This window comes from Marmota monax, unplaced genomic scaffold, assembly GCF_021218885.2.
Source record: "Marmota monax isolate L192 unplaced genomic scaffold, Marmota_monax_Labrador192_F-V1.1 WCK01_AAM20220418_F8-fsc00006, whole genome shotgun sequence".
Lineage (NCBI taxonomy): Eukaryota > Metazoa > Chordata > Mammalia > Rodentia > Sciuridae > Marmota > Marmota monax.
This window is the reverse complement of record NW_026693712.1, coordinates 1,550,193-1,564,311: the sequence shown is the minus strand read 5'-3', so window position 1 is coordinate 1,564,311 and position 14,119 is coordinate 1,550,193. Positions and strand designations below refer to the sequence as shown.

General features: G+C 32.7%; 1 protein-coding gene across 10 annotated transcripts in view; it reads right to left on the bottom strand.

Annotated features, from left to right (window-relative positions):
• Csnk1g3 (casein kinase 1 gamma 3) overlaps positions 1–14,119 on the bottom strand; it is a 112,139-nt gene that overhangs the window by 64,168 nt on the left and 33,852 nt on the right. For all 10 annotated transcript variants that reach the window (XM_058584204.1, XM_046460116.2, XM_046460115.2 and 7 more), the window contains exons 3-4: positions 12,624–12,664; positions 8,191–8,260 (exon numbers count right to left, since the gene is read on the bottom strand). In XM_058584204.1, coding sequence (XP_058440187.1) covers positions 8,191–8,260; positions 12,624–12,664 — 111 coding nt within the window. The remainder of the gene's footprint in view (positions 1–8,190; positions 8,261–12,623; positions 12,665–14,119) is intronic.

Genomic DNA, 14,119 nt, shown 5'->3' with positions numbered 1-14,119 from the left:
AACTTCTTTCTTATTGACAATGCATGGCATTCTTTAAATGTATACATTCTCTGTAAACTACAACTTTGATAGAAAAACTTCATATTCTTTACTATGATGCTAATACCATAGTAACAATAAACATGCATATTTACCTATAAATTCGTCAATTTTAGCAACAAAACTTACAGAAATTCCCATAGAGACCCCAACAAGAATTAGAAATATTACCCATTTTCAAAATGTGACAACTAAGACAAAGGAACTCTTAAGAATTTGGTACATAAATATTGGTTATCTAGGTTGAGTACATTTATATAATGACTAACCCAACCTATAGTATTCTTCATGATTTTTAGTAATACTAAAATACAATAGGCATTATTCCAATAAATCACTTACTTTCATGCTTTTTACAATATTTCTTTTGTTTTATCACACAGAATCTTATAAGATATAGAGAGACAACAAAATTTTTATAAAGTGGTCTGAGAAATTTGATCATGCAATGCTGAACAAAATGAATTTTAGGTATTACTCAAAATGTTTATAAAGCTTGAACTATTACCCACAATCCTTCTCAAAAGTAAGTAATTTGATAAAATTTCCATACATTATTATTATTATCTTGATTTATCATTATCTTGACAATGCAAGAAGGTTCAAAGAAGAAATGATCAGGTTATGACAACATTAATTCAATCAGTGAATTGATCACCTGATGGAATTAATTGAGTGGTAGCTGAAGACAGGTGGGGTGTGGCTGGAGGATCTGGGGCATTGGGGCATGGCTTTGAGGTATATATTTTGTATCTGGCCAGTGGAGTACCTCTCTCTGCCTTCTGATCATCATGTGAGATGCTTCCTTCTGCCACATTCTTCTGCCATGATGTTCTGCTTCCCCTCAAGCCCTAAAAATTGGAGCCAGCTGTCTATGAACTAAGACCTCCGAAACTGAGTCCCTAAATAAACTTTTCCTCCCCACTATAGTTGTGCTGGTATGGTTTTCAGTCACAGCAATGAAAAAGCTGATTAAAACAATTATGGAGTTAACAGAAAGAAGTAAAGAGTCTTAGAAAAAAAATTAACTAGAGGCGTCCAAAACATGTAGGGACGGAATCAAAGTAAAACATGTAAGATACACAAAAATCCTCACATTTTTAGCAAGACACAAATCAAGGGGGAGTGGAGCTTGTGTAAAAAAGGAAGAGAAATTTTTCTAACAGCTCCGAGAAGGGAATACTATAAAGTTACAATTTTAAAAACAGCCACTGCTGCTATCATTTAATCACTGTTTTGAACTATACAGTTCAAGAACCCCTCAAAAAGTCAGGCTACTAACTTAAGAAATTATGATTTAATGTTTGCATGATCCTTTTGGGGGAAGGGGTGGGGTACCAGGGATTAAAACCAGGTGCTTAACCACTAAACCACATCCCCAGCCCTTTTTTTGTATTTTATTTAGAGAGAGGGTCTCACAGAGTCGCTTAGGGCCTCACTAAGTTGCCAAGGCTGGCTCTGAACTCACAATCCTCCTGCCTCAGCCTCCCGAGCCCCTGGGATTACATGTGTGTACCACCACACCCAGCCTTGTCTGCATGATCTTGAGGAATATTTTTAATATCATTTCTATAGTCAGAGATTTGCTAAGAATCTTTACTTTTTCAGATAAGAAGTAACTATAACAGAAAAAGTTATTTTACTTCCTATGATAAAAAGGAATTAATTAGGGCTGGGATTGTGGCTTAGTGGTAGAGTGCTTGCCTAGCGTGCAGGAAGCACTAAGTTCGATCCTCAGCACCACATAAATGTAAAATAAAAATATTGTGTTCACCTAAAAATTAAGAATAAATATTTTTAAAAAGGAATTAATTGCCAAGTTTCTGCCACATAGCCTACTTCAACTTTCTGATGTCAAAGAAATAAGTTAATATAAAAAAGCATTACTCAGACTCACAGATCTTCATAACAAACTTTCCCATAAAATCTTAAAATATTTCCATGCATTTTCATGTAACATCAATAATTCAAATGCATTTTAAGCAAATAAAAATTTGTAACAATTAAAGTCTTTCTCTGGAAAATGAATTCTTTAGATGGCTGAATTGTACAGTCCAGAAAAGTCTATATAAACTTTAATAAACTTTTTATAAAGTTTTATTATAAAACCTTCTGCATATTACCTTGGTTTACCATTTCCATTAATTTAAATATTAGCATTAATTTTCTTCTATCTCTAGTTCACTAAAATCAAGAATTAAATGTACCTAATTATAGAATAATACAAAAAAATCAGTTAAAATAAATAAAAACTTGAAATGGTATTACTTATCGAAAAGTAAAATAAACTCAAATTTAATAATATTGCAATTTCACACTAAGGTTAAGATACCAAGTTTTAAACATATGATCGCAGATGTGACAAGGCTATAGGAAATCTGGAGATTATATATCACAAATTCACATATAATGAAAAAAAGACATCTATTTTCCTCATTTAACAATTTATCATTACAACTATTTACCAAGGACCTACAATTGGTATTCATTTTGTTCAGTTCCAAGAAGGAAAAGGTGAACATATCATTATCACTGTCCTCAACATAAACAAATAGTAACATATAATAAAAGAAAAATAAAAGTACATTTAAAATAATATCTGATCAAAGTAAAAGCCCCTTTTCTGAAGAGCAACAAACAGATGTCAGCAAATGCACTTCAAACTGAGTGACATTTAGCTCAGGGTTAAAGGAAGGAAGGAATTCACTAGGAAAGAAAGATATTCCAGAAAGGAGAATATAGACATGTGAAATAATATTATTCAAATAATAATAAATTGAATGCAACTAAAAAGTAGATAGTAGAAAGAGGAAGAAATTTGGTCTCTATGCTAAATGATGAACTCCTATGAAGAGGTGTAAGGAAGAAGAAGGTTAGATGTACAAAAGGAAGTCAATTCAAATGAAAGTGACAATGGGGACAAAAAGAAGAGAATGAAATCAAGAGGGATTCTGAGACAGAACTGACAGAACATTTTGACTATCCCAACAGGCCAAAATCACTGAAGAGACTAACATTTCAGCTTGAATGGGTGTGCAACTCATAAAATTTGGTAATCTAGAAGACCAAACAGGTCTATTGGAAGAGAGGAAAATCACTGGAAGGTGAAAAGAAGAGTTCAATTCTAGGTACACTGAACTTCTGATTCCAGTAGAGACATTCGTGCATAAAGGAGACAAAGAATTGGAACTTGTCTTTATACAGATGTTCATTTGATCCTCTCTTCCCTCGCTCTTATTACAAAAGATCCTGGATTGTAAGAAGAAAGTTACACACAAAGGATAGGAGGCTGAGCAGTTATGCCAATCCTACGATTGCCTGCCCCACAACTCCTTATTTATTTTCTTATGTAATATCCTTTATTTGTTTAAGCTACTTGTATCACAATTTTTGTCACTAACAGTCAAATCATTCCTACCCAACACAATGGACCCCACAGCTTCGTCCTCAATCCTTTACTCTTATCCATCCCTGTACTCTCCCAAGGAGATCTTGTACATTCCCTTTGCTTTCAAAACCATCTCGGTACTGATGATTCCCAAATCTAGAATTTCATTTTACTTAGGGAATGCTAAGTAGATGTGAGAAAACAAGATTATTTAGTACATTAAATTTGCTATCACAGAAAGTGACAATGGGATAAAACAATATTCTCATCCTTAGCTAAAGCTAAGTAATGTAAGTCACTCCTTCATATGCACACTGAAAACAAACTTTTGATCATATATAACAGATTCAGTAAATTAAAAAAAAAAAAAAAAGAGGGATGTTTCCAGGGATGCTAGGTGAAAGGAAAATTAGACACACTAACTTACAGGAGGACTAAAACTCAGACAGAACCAGACAAATTGTTTACGTTTTCACAGATACCTCACTAAATAATTCTAAATAAATCTTTCCTTTTAATTTATTCTTTATTATGGCAAAAATCCATAACATAAGTTTATCATTCTAATCATTTTAAATGTACAGTTCAGTGGCACTAAGTACATTCACATTGTTGTATAACTATCACCATTATCAGTCTCCAGAAATTTTTCATCATCTTAAACTAAAACACCCTTTAAACAATAATTTCCATTTTTATTCTCCCATAAGCTCTACCCTTATAATTTCTGTCTGTATGCATCTGTCTACTTAGGTACCTCAAGAAAGTGGAATCATAGAGTATATGGCTTTTTCTGACCGGCCTCTGCAACTCAGCACAACATCCTTAAGGTGCATCTATATTGTAACATGTCTCAAAAATTCCTTTCCTTTTTAATGAATAATATTCGACAGAAATTATGCACCACATTTTTCTATCAACAGATATCTGACTTGCTTACAGCTTTTGGCTACTGCAATACTGCTATGAACATGGGTGTACAATTATCTGTTGCAGTCCCTGCTTTCAATTCTTTTACATATGTATCCAGAAGTGGAATTTCTAAATCAAATGGTATTCTGTTTAATTTACTGAGGAACCCCCAATTTTCCATGGTGGCTGCACCATTTTATAATTCCCACCATTAATGTACAAGAATTCCAATTTCTCCACATCCACACTAATACCTGCTGTTTTCTGGTTTTAGTTTTGTTTGTTTAGTTGCTATACTGAAGTGGGTGAAGTGGCATCTCAATAAGATTCTGAGTTGCATTTCCTTTATTTATTAGTGATGCTGAGTTAAAGTTCCTTACCCATTTTTTAATTGAATTGGTTCTATTTTTGTTAAGTTTTAGGAATTATTTATATATTCTGCATATTAATTAAGTATAACTTTAATATATTTTTAAAGAAAATGCTAACAAGCAAGTTATCAAAATAAAATATTATACTGCATGATTTATAGGTTGAGATTGCTTGAAAAGGCTCATATATGATTAAGAACAATCTGAAAATATAATCATTCCAGCTATCAATTCCAAAATAAAATTGTTTGGGTCACCAGTTCTCCCAATTAAGCACTCTTGTTTTTCTATAAGGTTCACATAGGTACTTAAAGGTATTTTTTGTTTTTTTTTTTTAACTTCACAACTGATATAAATAAAAAAAAATATTCAAAATTCATGTGACTCATGAAATATTCGAAAATATCACATTTATCATAGTTTCACAGCCACTATTATATACAACTTCTGGCAATACAATTCACATTTCAATCTATAGAAATAATACCATGGCAGCAGGAAACCTCCTTAAGTATAAAAGCTACCCAAAGGGTGGTACCTGCACCTGTGCTACACAGTAGTCCTATGGTATGTGACTGCAAAAAGATATATAAATGTATGTTTAATTTAAAGTTAAAATGGGTGAATATTAAGATACTAAAAGTATACTTTTATTACTCAATACAACTAAATTCCAAATTGACTTATTTATTCTTATCAAATTAAACCATTTTCTAAATAAAAGTTCTACTACTTTACTAGATAGAACCATGTGTTTTTATCTTCATAGTACCCAATCTGCCTTCTAACAGCACCTCAATTTCCCAATAGACAACCATTGTTCCCAATCTCAGTTCCTAAGGTCCAGGTAGTTCCTGGGATGTGCACATAACCTCACTTTGGGCAAGCAAATTCATAGTGACTCAAACAAAGGAAGAATGGGACTCAATATAAAACAGTAAAATTTAGTCCTAGCACTTTTGCTGGAGAATTTTTAGAAAAAAAGGATGTTTTTATAATTGCTAAGCCTAGTCTATGATGGCTACCTTTGCCATCTTTAAGCAGAGGCAACCAGACAGTGGAGCTTATACATACAAAGAACAGTAAATCATAAATAGTCAAGATATTGATGACAGTGTTTGAAACCCTGGATAAAGCAATCTCGCATATTGTAGATTATTTCCTGGAATTTTCAGCATCTATGTCATAAATTTGTGTTGTTTTCTTCTTTTCTACTTAACTTCTTACCTGACAGTCCTAACTAACATGTATGGATTTACATACAATTAGTTTAATCGCTGTAACTTAAAACTCATTTGTCAGTGTTAATTCTGGTAACCGAGGTCCTGCTACCATGTGGATGTAGAGTGTCTTCCAAAAGCCCATCTATTAAAGGTTTAGTTGCTAGCCTGTGGCACTACTGAAAGATGGTAAAACCTCTACCATAGGGCCTAGTAGAAGAAAGTTAAGTCAGTAGAGATGTGCCCTTGAAGGAGATTTAGGACCTGGCCCCTTCCTCCCTCTCTCTGAATCCAAGCTGCCACAAGCAGAACAGAATTCCTCCACGGATGTACTCCTGCCATGATATATTACTACTGGCACAGACCCAAAACATCAGGGTCAACTGACCATAGACTGAAACCATGAACCAAAATAAATCTTTCCTCCCTATAAATTAATTACCTCAGGTGTTCTGTCATAGCAATATGGAAAGCTAACAAAGGCCTGTTTGTATCAGACTTAAAAATGCATTATACAAAGCCTATTGTAGGGTAGGGGATGCTCAGTGATAGAGTACTTGCCTAGCAAGTGCTTGGCCCTGAATTTAATCCCCAGTACCACAAGAACTTAAGGGGGGAGGCGGGGGGAGGAAGAAAAGTAGTAGTAGTAGTTGTTGTTGTTGTTGTTGTTTATAGCATTAGATGCTTTAACACAAAATTTTAAACTTGTCCCTGCAATGACTCATTTGTAAAGTTTTACTCTTATAAAAACAACCCACAAATCTCTATAATATATGAAGAAATAGCTCTACGAAGCTTACAAAAGAATACATGATAATAATAAAAATAATAATAATGTAAACAAGCTTACAAAAGAATACGTGATAAAAATAATAATACATAAAAATTCCATTTTATTAAATCTGGGGAAACAAAACACACTACCTACATTATTAAAAAAAAACTGTACAAGTAAATTTATTATGCTTAAAAGAATAAGAGTACACAAAACTAGAGCTGTGAAAAGCTTTAACAGAAGAAATATAAGGTACAGTACAAAATGTTTCCATTAATTTTTTCCAATGACACACAATATTCATTTTCACTTGAATCCAAAGTTTATATAAAAATACACTTCTGTTATTTTCTCAGTTACTGTGACAATTAATAAAAGACTGATGGCTTAAAACAACAGAAATGTATTCTTTGAAAATCTAGATAGCAGAAGTCTGAAATCAGTCTCAAGGGGCTGGCAAGTCCACGCTCTCTTTATAGGCTCCAGGAGATAATCCTAAATGCCTCTTCCAAGAAAGACTTCATAGCTACAAGCATTCCCTGGTTTATGGAAGTATCAGTCCATCTTTCCCCCATGGTCACACTGCCCTCTACTTTTCTGTGTATATAAAATAACTCTCTGCCTTTCTCTTACAAGGATGTTGTTTGTGATTGCACTTAGGACTTGCCCAGATAATCCAAAATAATCTTTCCATCTCAAATTCCTTAATTTAATCATGTCGGGCTGGGGATGTGGCTCAAGCGGTAGCGCGCTCGCCTGGCATGCGTGCGGCCCAGGTTCGATCCTCAGCACCACATACAAACAAAGATGTTGTGTCCGTCGAAAACTAAAAAATAAATATTAAAAAAATTCTCTCTCTCTCTCTCTCTCAAAAGAAAAAAAGTTATAAAAAAATCATGTCTACAAACTCTTTGCTATATAGTAACATTTACAGGTTCCAGGGATTATCATATGACTATCTTTAATGGTACCATTTTTCAGTCTATTACAAGACCACAATAAACTTCAATAGCTATAATATTGCTCAAAAGGCTAAGAATATGGAAACTATATGTATTTTATATTCTCAATTTTTTTATAATATTCTCAATCTGTGCTAACACCAACTAAAAGCTCCCAATTTTCATATTTAAAATAAATAAGGGCCTTTCAGACTATAATAAGACAATGTCTGGTAAGCACAGCCTGCAAGAAATGTCTCTTTTTTTATTTTTTATTTTTTTAGTTGTAGATGGACACAATACCTTTATTTTATTTGTTTTTATTATTATTATTATTATTATTATTATTATTATTTTTTATGTGGTGCCGGGGATCAAACCCAGTACCTTCATGCAGCTAGGCAAGCGCTCTACCACTAAGCCACAACCCTGGCCCCTCTAAAAATGACTAAATCAAATTTAAAATACTATTCCTTGAATCTCAAGAATGACTATCATGCAATTCTATTTTATTTCAAATTTTTTAATTAATGTAAGACTTTACCTCCAGATCCTAACTGCTTGTAGAATCTGTATTCCAAATGTAGCTGTGGTGCTCTGGATTTCATGGGCTCCTAATCAAAAAACAAATGAACAAAGACATTTAAGTTAAGAGATCATTAAGCCCCAATTCCAAATGTTATAAATTTTGGTGTCAACTCTTATATTCTACTAGGCATTTTTCACTAAAATTATATCTGTATAAAAATCAACACCATGTTCAAAGTAAAATTAACTGATGTCATCCATAAATATATAAATGGTATGTAGCTATTAGATCAAACACTAGGGATTTCTATTATGTTCAACTATTTGACCCTGGAAAAAATATACACTGAACATTCATGACTAAGGAAATGTTGGCCCTTACACTATTTCTCCCATTCCCACAAATTCAGCTCTGAACTGTGTATATCTGATGTAAAGGTTCTAAGTTAACATGAAGACAATGAAAAGCATGAGGAGTTGAGAGTGTACCTCAGTGGTAGAGCATGTGCTTAGCATAAATGAATGAGGCCCTGGGTTCAAATCTCAACATCCCCTTCCCCCCAAAAGAGGTAAGAAAGAGCAAAGATGGTAATATGAAAAATGTTGACAGTAATATCTTTTCAAAAAATTTTTTTATACTTACATATAATAAAACAGAGTTTTTAAGTGATAGATCCATTAGTTTTGTTAATTACATATTCTCCTATAATCAACATAACAAATGATCTACAGAATATGTAAATGATCTTTTCCAAAGACACTATTTTATTTTTATCACCTTGGGTTAGTTTTGCCTATTGTTGGATTTCATCTAAATGATATTATACAGTTTATGCTTTATACTGTATAATATCCCATTTTATACGTGTAAATAATAAACTGTTAAAAAAAATCAATGTTTTATAAATCAGACTTTTTAATCAATGTTTTTTTTAAGATTATCCCTATACACATATGCTCACAGACAGAAGTAACTAAACTTTTGAATACTATATACAACATTAAATGTGAAAATATCTGTAAGAAAAAGAAAACTATCATAATTATACAGGAAATTTAGGCAAGAACCAATAGGAAAGTATAACAAGGTAACAGATACATACAATATGCTTAAAACAGTGCCTTCTACATAGTACTTTATTATCTGTAATTCTTCAAATAACAATCTAAAAGTATGTAATCTTAAGATGTACAAGATGCCCATTTATGAATAGATCTGGAGACTATCATGCTAAATGAAACAAGCCAATCTCAAAAATCAAAGGCCAAATGTTCTCTTTGATAGGTGGATGCCAACACACAATAACAATATGGGAAAGGTAGAAGTTCACTGGATTAGACAAAGGGGAAGGAAGGGAAGATAGGGGGAATGGGAATAGGAAAGACAGTAGAATGAATTGAACATAATTTTCCTATATTCATATATGATAACACCACCAGTGAAACTGCACATCATGTACAACCACAAGAACGGAATCCTAGTTAGAATAAATCATACTCTATGTATGTATAATATGTCAAAAATACACTCTACTGTCATGTGTATGTAAACAGAACAAATTTTAAAAAGATGCCAATTTATGCAATCATAAGTGAAATTACATACAATATGCCCTAGGTAAAAAATAAATTCACATAACTGACTTGATCAACTAGATTCCAGTACTTAACTAACAATAAAATTTTATTATACCATCACATAGCAAAAGTCCTTTTACCACGGGGTGACATTTTCATTATTCACGCACAACCAGTTGTTATATATATGTGCAAAATCTATGAGGGTGATGGACAAGGTCAAATTGAAAAATTATTTGAAAACAAACTATCGGCATGAACTAGGATACCATTATATATTTTTTAAAAAAACGTACATAGAAATACCAAACTATGGTCTAAACAATTTATGTAAAGATTTTTCTGTCCTCCCAGTATATTTTTTGGATGAACTTGAGGAAAGCATGACTAAATACCATACTTCAACCTCAAAATACTAAAGACATAAATTCTAAACATATTCCCAGTTACCACCAAGTATTCTGAGAAATTATTATATATAAAGCTGATTGCTGTGCTTTAAAAAATGAGAAAATTTTTTAAAGGAAAAAACATAATAAAAGGGATAGTGATATGCCACAAAATAAACTAAAAAGCAATGCTTGTATGTATGTGTAAGAAGACTTAAAAATGACAGAACAAATGGTTACTAAGGCATGAGAGGTATGAAGAAAACAAACAAGCACCAAATCTAAAAAATAAATGATCTAAGGTCACTACTTGATGACTGAAATAGACAAGGAAAGTAGCCTAGAGCAGTGGCTCCTGCTTTGACACATGGTTTAGCTGCCTTGGTCTAGCTGATTAAAATCATTGACATACAGGACATATTTTCTTGAATGCAGCTGCTCACTACAGGATCAGTAACACAGAATACAGGCCATACCTCTATACTTACACTCTACCCCCTTAAACCCAAAACCATAAAATGTCTAGACTCAAGAACATTGGCCTTGAACATGGAAAGGAAGAATTCCAAAGAAAGAAAAATCAGTAGTGTCCATTCAGTTACTGTCCAGCTCCTGTATCCTGGGCCTCCTCACTATGATTCACATATAGTAACTCCTCTTATGTGTACTGATTTCATGCTCATGAAGAAACTTTAAGTTTTAATTTAGTTTTCTATGTAGATCAGCCTACAGGAAGGAAACATTATTTATACTGATTTAGGCATTTTGCACCCATAATAATAAAATATGTCATTATAAATTAGAAATAAACCCTGCTGAATATTTTCATTTCTGAGAAATTAACTGTGAGAATGTAAATCCAACTCTAGAAACAGAAACAATCTTGGTATAATGACCTAATCAGATTTTATGTGATAGGTGCTAGGGTGTATAACTCAGTGGTAGAGTGCTGGATTGCTGAATTCAATTCCCAGTAACACAAAATTTAATTAATTAATTAACTAACTAAAATAAGATTTTCTATCATAATGCCAAAGAATAAACTTGAAACCAAAGTGAACTTATCAAAACAAATGCCAAATAACAACCAGCAAATCTCTCCTTATGGTGCCATAGTCTACTATACATCTTTATTTTCAAGTGAAAATAAACAGTATTTCTTACAGTGAAACTTGGTCTATACTCACAAAGACACATTAAATAGGAGTTTTCTACTTCATCTCAAAAGTTATTCTAATTCCTCCTACTTGCCTCTTCCTCAAAAAGTCTCTCCTTTATATATTAGTTTCATATCACCCTAATAATACAAATTATATCAGCAGAGACAAGATCGGTAAAGGCAAGCAGACCAAAAAACCAAGCCATGCTAAGCCTCAGGGAAACGTGAGTGGCAAGTCAGATAGAAGAGCAAAGTATGGCTTATAAAAATAATTCCTAGGTCCCAATTCTTCCAAAGAGATCCATCTTCTAACTATTATAGTAGCACATTCAGGACTTCAGAACCGTCCCATTAAGTCACATAAGGTGGTGCATTCCTGTCATCTCAGATACTTGGAGATACTAGGTGAATCATGGATGCAAGGACAGCCTGGGCAATGTCATGAGGTCCTGCCTCAAAAACAACAAACCAACCCAGACTAGTCCCAGGGGAGCCAGTTTTCCCTGCTATCCTACACCCACATCAAGAATTTCTGAATGGGGGCTGGGGATGTGGCTCAAGCGGTAGCGAGCTCGCCTGGCATGCGTGCGGCCCGGGTTCGATCCTCAGCACCACATACAAACAAGATGTTGTGTCCACCAAAAACTAAAATAAATAAATAAATATTTAAAAAAAAAAAAAAAAAAAAAAAAAGAATTTCTGAATCCCTAAAAGTCAAACAATAGCCAGCTTTACCTGATTTATAAAATGTCAATAGAAAAAATTTCAGCAGCTTACTTGAAAATATGTTTTCAAAGAATGTAATTCTGAATACTTAAGGACATATTTGTTTTGTCCAAATGCTTGAATCAGGAAGAGAAATCTTCTTTTCTAATTTTTATCTAATTAAAAATGCTACCTTAAATTAAAAATTGGGTGAAAATTGGGCTGGGGTTGTGGCTCAGTAGTAGAGCACTTGCCTAGCATGCGTGAGGCACTGAGTTCAATCCTTAGCACCACAAAAAATAAAATAAAATAAAATAAAGGTATTGGGTTCATCTATAACTAAAAGAAAAAAAAAATAGAGCCAAAAATTATTCGGTAAACTTGCCAAAGTAAAAGGACTTAGTTTGTGAAGCACAAAGGAACACTAACATTCTACACAGATCAATCATGTACTTGAAGGTCATGATGATGTTAGGATTTTAGTAATGAAAAAAGCAGACTATGCATATTATTTTCCCCTTTCAAATAAACACCCAAATTATAAATCATATGAAAATGAAACATAATTAAAACATAAACAAGGAAATAATTAAGGAAAAGCAAGATATATGAACTTACCAGCTTAATTGCCACATATTCATTCGTATATAAATTTTTCCCTTGAAAAAGAAAGAAAAAAATATCAGTTTCTGCTAACAATTTTTTCTACATTTTTATTGGTGTACTATGCCTGAACATAATGGTGGGATTTGTTGTTACATATTCATACCTACACACAATATAACTATATAATTTGGCCAATATCACTCCCCAGTATTCCTTCTTTCCCTCCCCTCCTCCCTCTCCCTGGTCCCTTTTCCTCTACTGAGATTCCTCTACCCCCCTTCAATTCCTTTTTCCTTTTTAGTTTTCACATATGAGAGAAAACTTACAATTCTTGACTTTCTGAGTTTGGCTTATTTCTCTTAACATTATATTTTCAAGTTCTGTCCATTTTACTGCAAATTACAAAATTTCATTCTTCATCATGACTGGATAAAATTCTATTGTTAACAAAATTTTTAAAGATATATAAATTGTACTCTGGGAAGGAAAAGGGAAATAATACATTATGTGTTTTTTTATATAAAGAATAGAAATTTGTTTTCTCACAATTCTGGAGAAAATAATACATTTAAATGAAGTAAAAAGCCTTAACTATTAAGCAAAAACACCTCAACAAGAAAATATTTTAATTAATCAACTCAATAATATATTTAGCATATCACATATTGAGTAGAAAGTGATACTAATAAACATGTTATCCCACTTACAAAAATAGAAAGATTCTGATTTTGTTGTAATATTGTAGATAATTTTTTGTTTTGTTTTTTGTTTTTTTGTTTTTGCACTGGGGGTTGAAGCTAGGGGCACATTACTACTGAGCCATATCCCCTGCTCTTTTTATTTTTCATTCTGAGACAGGGTCTCAGTAAGTTGTTTATGGCCTAAGTTGCTGAGGCTGGCTTTGAACTCTCAATCCTCCTGCCTCATCCTCCCGAGTTGCTGGGATTACAGGCATGTGTCACTTGCACCCAGCCCTGTAAACAATTTAGACAGTAATCAATAATCAACGCATGCTAAATAAATTTTTTAAAGTATCACTTCTATATAAAAACAGAAATATAAAATTCCTTTCCTATCCATCATCTCATTTTAAAACCTTCATTATTATGTGATATAATCTTATTGGGACTCATATTTAATCTTATTAATATATCGATATATAGAAAAAGATCTATATTAAAAATACAACAAAAAAAAGAAAAATATTATTCAGTAATCGGCTCTGAAAAACTAGTTAACAACACTTTGAGAAAAAGGGGTTATTAGCACCTCGTCTTATGATCAAATTAACTCCAAAAAATATAAACTTAGACAAGAAAAAATATTTGCCATCCCAATATATGAAAGACTTTCTAAGCATAAGAAGATATTTTAAAAATCAAAAGGTTTTATATAGGTTTGGCTGAATGATGAAAAACTTTATTATATGCAAAGAAAACGTAAATGACAAACTAAAATAGAGACTTAACATCATTAACATACAGAAAATTCTAAAAAAATTGCAGTAC